Source organism: Lampetra planeri, chromosome 20 (genome assembly GCF_965212315.1).
Source record: "Lampetra planeri chromosome 20, kcLamPlan1.2.h2, whole genome shotgun sequence".
NCBI lineage: Eukaryota > Metazoa > Chordata > Hyperoartia > Petromyzontiformes > Petromyzontidae > Lampetra > Lampetra planeri.
In genome coordinates this window covers 8,932,964-8,941,803 of record NC_136126.1, presented here as the reverse complement: position 1 = coordinate 8,941,803, position 8,840 = coordinate 8,932,964, and the positions used below count along the sequence as shown (strand labels likewise).

The following is an 8,840-nucleotide window of genomic DNA, read 5'->3' as shown; positions in this document are numbered from 1 at the left end:
AATGAGTTTTGCACGTAAATATGAAGACCCTTTTTCAGACCCTTCTTCATATGTGCTATGAAGGAGGGCCATTTCCCACAACATCATCGTCTAGATCAGGGGTGGGGAACCGTTTTTGTGCCAAGGGCCATTTGGATATTTGTAACATCATTCGCGGGCCATACAAAATTATGAACTTAAAAATTAGCCTGTTATACTTGGTCAAACATTTAATTAACTCACCCCTAATGTCATGGCTGGAACTGCTTCTCTTTGGGTGAGGCGTGTGATGATGTTAGCTGCTAGTATTGATGATGTTGCTACTCGCAACTGCTTTTCCAGGTTTGCTCCTAGATTTATTGAATTTCGAGTCCCGCCTGCGGTTGCCTTGGCAGGGCCACACCAAATGATTTCGCGGGGCCTTACACGGCCCGCGGGCCAGACGTTCCCCACCCCTGCTGGTCTATAGGATATCGATGGTTTACTTTGAAGGCAGCGATATTGACAAATGTTTTTCACACGTCACTACAAACTACAATTCGGTGAGAAAATCGCGGGGCGGGGGGGTTGGCGGGCGGGGGGGTTGGCGGGCGGGGGGGTTGGCGGGCGGGGGGGCTAGCGGGGTGGGGGCTAGCGGAGTGGGGGATGGCGCGGGGGGGGGCTAGTGGGGTGGGGGCTAGCGGGGTGGGGGCTGACGGGTGGGGGCTGGCGGGGGGGGGCAGGGCTAAGCAGGTCACGTGGGCCGCCCCATGCCGCCCCACAGAAGGAAGTTTCATCCCGTGTTCGGTCTCTATGAGAGCTGTCCCACCTGGGTCACAGCAACAACAGCAATAACTACAACAACAACAGCAGCAATAACAACAGGCAACAGTGTCTCTCCCACCCCGCAAGGTGAGCCGATCCACGCACCGAGACACTGGCGGCGCCCCGGTGTCGCGGTCGAGTTCTCTTACCTCGGCTGCACCCCGGCGGCGTGTGGCGTCTCTGCCGGCGGGGGCACACTTTGGCCCGTAGGGCGGCTTATGAAAGTTCGGGGATCCCCGTAGTCGCTAGGCCGCGTGCGTTGTGTATCTTCAGCGCGCGATGGTGGCGGCGTTTGGTGATGGTGATTGTTGATGTTAGCGGAGGGAATTGGCAAACGAGTGTTTATTATCGGAGAAGGGATTATTTTCTGTGTGTGCGTGTTAAACTTATTTCGCAACGTACGTAGCCAAAGGTGCTGATCGACAATGCTTGATTACGCTTGTGTACGGTACTGTTATTGATAGGAATCGGGGTGATTTCTATTTTATCTTCAGTGCGGTTGAGCGTGTGTTGTCCCAGTGTGTTGTGTGCTACGTCTGTTAGTGCGTCAATTGTATGTGTTGTGCTGAGGTAAAGTGTGCTGCAAGTGTGTGAGGTAGGGAGCGGTAGCGCCGTGGTTAGCGCACTGCACTACGATCCCGGCAATCCAAGTTCGATTCCCAATCCAAGTTCAAATGAGTACCTGGTGCGGTGTGTAAAAACATCAGCTTTGGGGAGACAAAGGCGGTCGTACGCGATGCTAGCCACCCCAACCCCCCTCATGGTGCCGTGCCGGCTTTCGTAGGTGCTCGAAACACAGTCTGTTCAAGATTATACTTTGCTGTCTTCGTATGTGTTTGTCGCTGGCGTACTCAAAAGCGAGTGTTGACCAGTGCTCTTCTAACATGTGTGTTGGTGAATTTTCAGGGCTGAGTCGGTGTTGTGTTTACGAGCGTGGTTTAATTAACAATATGCATAGTTCAACACGTCCGAACAGTAAGTAACGTGTTGTAATGACATATGCAGGAGTGTGTCTTAAAAAACAACAACTCTTATACGTTATATATGCTGTATATATAAGACAGGGTTGGGCGCAAATCCATTAGACATTGTGAGCAATGGCTCAAGCCACTAAAGTGCCCTTAAGCGCAACTTGATCATAAAGCAGACGCTTAGTGGCAACGTGGTGAGACCTCGCCTAATTTTGAAGGGCACTCCCGCAAAGTGGTGGTTCTTGACCCACCTCCCCATCTAAAAATCAAGCACTTTTGATCACAGTTATGTCATTACTATTTGACCGAAATTTGCCAGTCGGTGAATGTTGAGATATGTAGTGCCTGCAGATTCTTTTGATAAGCAATATATCTTTATTTGATTGTGTATACAAGTTCTGTGTGGGTTTTTTTTCTTTCACAAAGTACCCTGGCTCTTACTCCCAGGTACGAGGAAAATAATTGGTCACATTGGCTGAAAGTATTGAGAATCGCTGAGGTTTTTAATCAGGTATTGCTATAAAACATTGTGTAGTTGCATAATATTGGCAGCTTCCACATAGCTACATGGGGGAAAATAAGTTGTGTACTTTTAGGTTTCCACTCTCTTTTTTCGTAGTTTTTTGTTTTGCTGATTTATGGTTAAGTTGAATGATGGTTCTGTATTTGGAATTTGTATGGCCTGCTTCAGGTTGTACTCTTCCAAACATTACGATCCCCCATGCAGCCAAAGTGGAGTTTGCAATCACCTATTGAGGCCATCACAAACACGAGGGAGCTTTTCCAAACAACCCCATACACCTATTATTGCAGTATTATGCTTAATTGTCCCATCGTCTTCCCATTGCTGATGCTTACCTGCTTATGACATTGAGGGCTAAGTTAACACTGTATAGGGAAGGTCAATTCTATAGTCAGCTATCATATTCCATTGACGTTGTATGTGGCCAGGAATTGAACATACGGACCTATTGTGTATGAACCACTATGCCACTGCAAACCAAAGTTTCGCACCCATACAGGCAGACGCACCACAACCTGCAGTGTTAAATGTCTACAAGGCTCTACGAGATATTTAAATATTTTTCCCCTTCACGATCAATCTGCAAGATAATAGTAAGTTGCGGAAACTGCTTTCGTCATGGAACAACCTTTGAACAAACTCTAACAATAGAAAATGAATTGCTTAAGTGTCTCCCCATCCGAGGGTTTTATGGGTTAATATTTTAAAGTTCAGCATGCATTTTGAAAACGTATTCATTTAGCTATGTGTGTAATTCACTGTAACTTGGTATCAGTTGGGTTGAGGAGTCTTGACTTCAACGTCAGTTCTTTACCCCTATTAACGTATGGTGGAGAATAAACAAAGTCGACTAACTTGTCAAACAACTAATATTTGCACTATGAGACCTCCTTACCAGTGGCAAAATATAGTAATAGGTTTTTACCCTTTCAACTGGTACAAAAACTGACACCTTTATACAAGGGATCATGTTTGCAATAACCACAACACATGCAGTCAAAATGCAAAAAAAAATAAACAACTCTGATAATGATATGCACTGTCCTTGAAGTTGATTTGTCCACACCCGAGACAGCTTTTCTTAGAGCCTAGTCTCCATTGGTGTTGGACCAGATGACGCCATTATCATTATCAGAGTTGTTTCCTTTTGTTTGCATTTTGACTGCTTGTGTTGTGGTTATTGCAAACATGATCCCTTGTATAAAGGTGTCAGTTTTTGTACCAGTTGAAAGGGTCAAAACCTATTACTATAACTAATATTTGCTTTCCATGTGACACAATACAAATATATGGTCTGATATACCTGACTTCAGTGGCTGCAATTTTCTTTGTAGGACTGCTGTTGTTTATGGTGTATTTTTTCCAAGAAGATTTAATCCATAGAGTTTCCGAAAAATATTTTGCAATAACATTAAAAGGGTATAATTGTAAAATGAGTAGATCTCTGCTCATCTCTGTTGGCAGCCCTGTGCTATTTATGAAAATTGCGTATTCCTTTGGCCAGGGCCTGTTCCTCCATAGGAAGGCAACTGTTGATGTCCCACAAATTTGTACTTCATTAACCCCGTATGGGGTTATGGGCCGAGTCAACTTCGTACCAATAATTTAACTTGCCAAGCACTGTACCGTATCAGCACCACCACCACCCGGCTGGGGATATCGGGACTATGCCAAGTTAACAGTAGCTTCTGGAGCCCAGCTAAAACCACTGTTACTCCTTCCCTTACTAGACTTAGCAGGCTGCTATGTTTATGTGCATTATCGTGCAGGAATAACACAGTCGGGGGGCCATACTGGAGGGCAGTCTCGCAGTGTGGTCTCGCATTGCTAGCAGTGGTGACCCAGCGAGTGAATCTTTTGGCAAATACAAGCCAGATGTGACAGCTACGAGCTGGGCTGGAACTGGCCTCACTCGCAACTTGCACGCTCTGTAAATATTTGTCCATTGTTTTTTTTTGTTAATAATGCAGGATACACCAACTTAAATCTTCATATTTCTTCCTTTGTTGTCTTGTACGTTTTCTTTTTTTATATAGTCAACTTAGCCAGTGATAATGCAGAGGCAATAGACAACTCGGATCTGCTTGTTTTAAAAAATAAATAACGCAGCATCATGACATTTAGTATAAATACTGCATTTACAAGCATGTGCATGGTAAAAAACACGCGAGCAAGTTATGCAGTAATATCCAGTGCGTGTTTGCACATGTTTATGCGAGAGTGTGTTCATCTGTTACGTTTTTAAGTTTCCTTTATTTGTAGAGGGGTGGGATTTTACTTTAAGCTATAAGAAACCTTTGGTAAATTTTCGGTATTTCAGCAAGACAATACGGGTCCGAGTATAATGTCGTGTATGTGTGCGGCATGCACATCAATATGTTGCTTTCAAGTTCTTCAGCTGTGCACCTTGGAAAAGGTCCACATTCGTGATTGTGATCGAAACCTCAGAGGGAGCCATGTGTATCTGCGAGATCCGTGAGGTCGAGGATAATATTTCTTTGAAATGTCCCCGTGTCATTTAATACTTCCCTAGTATGCAACATTCAAAAGTCCCTATTATGCGCCGATTAGCGAATGTAAATTCAGAAACGTGATGCCGTTCCCTAAGATGAAAGTGCATACATTTTGAGATGCCTTCTACGTGCATTAAGTGGCCTTTTAATTATTAAAGATATGCAAAGTGAAATTCCAACTCGCAAAATGCCAGAGGATTACCCGTGTAGACTTTTAGACTGCTGTGCAAAATTCTGTTAGTGAGCACCTATTGGAGTCATGGTGACACATCCAGGATTTGACTGAGGCAAGGGCACTGGGGATTTTGCTGGTTCTGGTAAAGCGTTTTTTTTATCCTTTAAACCAAGGGTATGCAGATGACGTCTTGGAGGTTTAATATGAAGGGAAGTCTAGCAGCAGTTCCATTTTCATTAGCTTCTTCTGCTCTTTGTACTGTCCTTTCAAGAAACTTGCTGGCTGCATACTTTGGTTATCATTATTAATGAAGGAAACTTGAAAATAGAAATAATCTCAAGGGTAAGCATATACATAAAATAGTCCTTCACGTGACATCTTTAACATTTCACTCATGATTTATTTGAAATACACTTTCTGGAGGGTCCTTAATTTGTAAATTATTTACTTTCCTTTGGGGGCAGCATGGATTTCTTTTTGGCATTCCCAAAAAACAGTAGTACTGTACCTTGGGAAAAACCCCACACCTTAGTTCGAGGAAAATAACTCAACCTCCACACATTTTGTTCCAGCTTCCTTGTTTCAGGCCAGAACAAAAATCCAACTCTTGCATTGTTTGCCGAGCACAGAGACAAAATGCCAAGCCATAGGCAACAAACCACACAAGTGAAGGTGTAAGAGATAATAGTGAAACGGTTTCTGGAGTTGAGCAAGGTTATGGTAGGAATTTGAGAAAAGTGACTATGGGAGGGAATTCCGCAGTTGGACAGTGAGGGAAGGAGCAGACAGAGAAGTGTCGTGATCTGCGGTGTATGTATGATGATCTTCTTTTGCACCGTACGTAGCCAACCGTGCTAATCGGAGGTGCGGGGGAAGAACAACAAACTAAACACAACAAAAAAAGTGTGGTGATTGAACGGTGTGAATGAGAATAAACTTTGAGTCTGCTAGACCGTGACCTCCACATGGATGGAGGAATCAATGAGTGAAGTTCACAGGAACAATCGCCATGTTAGTTGGGATATGTGCTCTAAAATACGAGTCTTTGCTTGAAATTTGACCTTTTATATATTTTCCTTTTAATGCACTCTTATTGACAATTGTGTTGAGTTTATTGTTAATTGTGCTAGTGCACTGCTGTCAATGCAGCATCACCAAATAATCTGCTTAATAGGGAAGAAGAGTGATAAGGAGATGACGTTAAACATTCTACAGATAATAGAATCACCAAACTGGCTTTTGCAGCAATGTGAGCTGTCATGTGAACCGTTTTTTGTGTAACGAGCCAGTGATCACCGCCCCTGGCTTGTGTGTGTGCAGCAGGAGCTGGTGCTTCGTCAGGCGATGCCGGAGGTGAGAGAGCTGAGAGAAGCCCTGCCAGAGATGTCCCAGGCTCCCATCACGGGCATCGGCATGGTGGCCAGCCGCGGCTCGGCTCCACAGGGATACGAGGTGGTGCGTTCATTCCGCAGTTGTCTTTTCGCCATCGTCATTATTTCCTCGTTTTAATTACAAATCCACAATCGCCAGTTTACTCAGTGCTGCCGGTCTCTCCTCATCCGTCCATTGCCTCCTTCAAAGCGCTTTCCAGTCTTCTGACAAGCACAGCCAATGTCAGATAGGCCATCCTTGAGTGTCACGCTTGCAGTAGAAAAAAAATTAACCTGTAAAAACAAAGTTTTTCACTATAAATCCTTTATATGCGTGGCATCGGTTTTATTTTATTATTCATTTCTGTTTTTCTTGAGTAAGAGTTTCATTTTTATCACATTGGTATTTTACATTAAATATGACTTTTTTTCCCTAAAAAGTGGAAAATTTTGGGGAAAAAATTTCACGAAAATAAATTGTCACGCACAACGAGTCTGTGTGCAAAATGTCAGCTCGATTGGATCACGGGAAGTGGGTTAAAAACGACCGAAAGATTTGCACGGTCGTAAGCGCGCAAGCAAGCAAGTGAACTTAATATAAAGGATTTAAAAATGTCAGACAGCTGATTTGGGAATCCACTGCTGGAAGAGGGCCTCCCCATGCTGTGCCAGCCATACGAGTTATATGATCATACCTCACCACGGTGGTAAGTACGAGTGGGTGAAGGTAGGGAGCATAGGTGCGAGAGCATAGAGAAGTATGAGAATAGGTTTTCCCCTTTTTTCTGGCAACAAAACAGCTGTGTTAAGATGTTTAAACACCAAACTGAAACCTTTTACAAGGAATCATGTCTGCATTAACCACAATGCTTGTGGTCAGAATGCAAACATACTCTGATAATATATGCATTGTCTTTGTGGTTAATGTAGACATGATTCCTTGTAAAAGGTTTCAGTTTGGTGTTTTAACATCTTAACACCTGTTTTGTTGCCAGAATAAAGGGGAAAACCTATTCTCATATTTTGGTACTGGCAAAGGAGGTCCCATGATGAAGCATAGTACTATACAATTATGGATTTTGCCACATTGCTCTCTGCTGCCTTAAACTTAACACCACAATATGCCTATCACACGTTGTTATTATATTGGACTTTCATCCAAGCACCTTCAAGGCTAAGACTTGCTTACCTTCTGAGATCTTACGAGATCAGCAACATTCCGGATGATTCGGTCATAGGGAGACAGCAACATGACGAAGAGCCAAATCAGTGAATGTAATCATACTCGCGGTATAATACGCAGCCCTTTGCCAATCAGTCTCTGGATAAAGGCTCCACGACACCTTGCTGGTCGTGCAGGTTATTTGAACATGCTTCACCATGCCGGTCATTTGTAGAGGGGTGGTGTAAAGGCACAGAACCGGTTAGGTAATCGCTCGCTGCTGATATTAGCTATGGCCAGAAATTAGAACCCAGGCTACCAGATTCATAGCATGTTGTGTGCAAATTGCTGCAACACTGCTCCCCCAGTGATAATGGTACTGTCATTTATTTATTCAGGAAAGCCTCGCCGAGTCTCGGCAGACTATTCAGGAGGATCTCTGTTGGGATGTTTGGGATGATTGGCTACTTCATCACCTGGCCACCTTTGCAGCCCCCACTGAGTTTTCGTGCATCTCAAACTATTTATAGATGCGTGATTCACCAACCGTTTCCCCCAAAGTACTAGATTATAGGCTTGCGTCGCCACACCCGTATCTTCGCAATTACTACTTTTGTTTAGTCTATATTAATATAGCTTTTTAATCACACATCTAAATATAATCTGTATACGTGACTGAACTCATTGGACTGTGTACAACTCATGTTGGGCACTTTGATCCACTGGAATTTTATCTCCTTACAGTCATGTCCAATTGTTCTGGCTGGCACTGGTGACATATTTTTTCAAACATGGAGCCATCTGCCATTAAAGTTTTGGTGATGCCTCTCTTTCGTTTTGTCACACCCCGCATTGTGAGTTGGATGTCTATGTGAGGTCAGCCTTGGAATGCGGTACTGGGGTGAATTTGAATAGCTGTAATTTGAGCTTCTTGCACAATGTAGGAAGGTGCTTTATAGTGAGGTTTGATGCCAAATAGTATGGTAGAAATGTAGTTTATTCTTGTTATTATTCTAGATTTGAGGTGGGGAACCCTATTGCTCATGGGCTGGATATCACCTGCTGCCACATGAGGCCTCCCGTTTTGAAACGGCCCACAAACGATATTTGTCCATCACTGCAATCATTTCGGCTGCACTAATCGTGTACTCGAGGCACACGTTTGAAACCTGGCAACACTGTTTCTTTTTTTTTTTGTACACGGAGTCACTGGTAAATGTGTAGTGCTGAACTTTACGCAGACAACTTCTCCTTTTTCCGTCGTCACTTTTTATTACGAAACTCTTTACATTCCACAACCGTGACTTCAGCGCGTTCTCAGCTCGCTCGCCGTGCTCCGCTTG

General features: G+C 43.8%; 1 protein-coding gene across 6 annotated transcripts in view; it reads left to right on the top strand.

Moving 5' to 3' along the window:
* Window positions 1-714: 714 nt before the first annotated feature.
* MVB12B (multivesicular body subunit 12B) overlaps window positions 715-8,840 on the top strand; it is a 104,524-nt gene continuing 96,398 nt past the window's right edge. For 2 of the 6 annotated variants that reach the window (XM_078603513.1, XM_078603510.1), the window contains exons 1-2: window positions 743-870; window positions 6,286-6,417. In XM_078603513.1, coding sequence (XP_078459639.1) covers window positions 6,310-6,417 — 108 coding nt within the window. In that variant the 5' untranslated portion in view covers window positions 743-870; window positions 6,286-6,309. Of the gene's footprint in view, window positions 871-6,285; window positions 6,421-8,840 lie in introns of all 6 variants that reach the window. The other 4 variants (XM_078603511.1, XM_078603508.1, XM_078603512.1 and 1 more) reach the window with 4 other exon arrangements.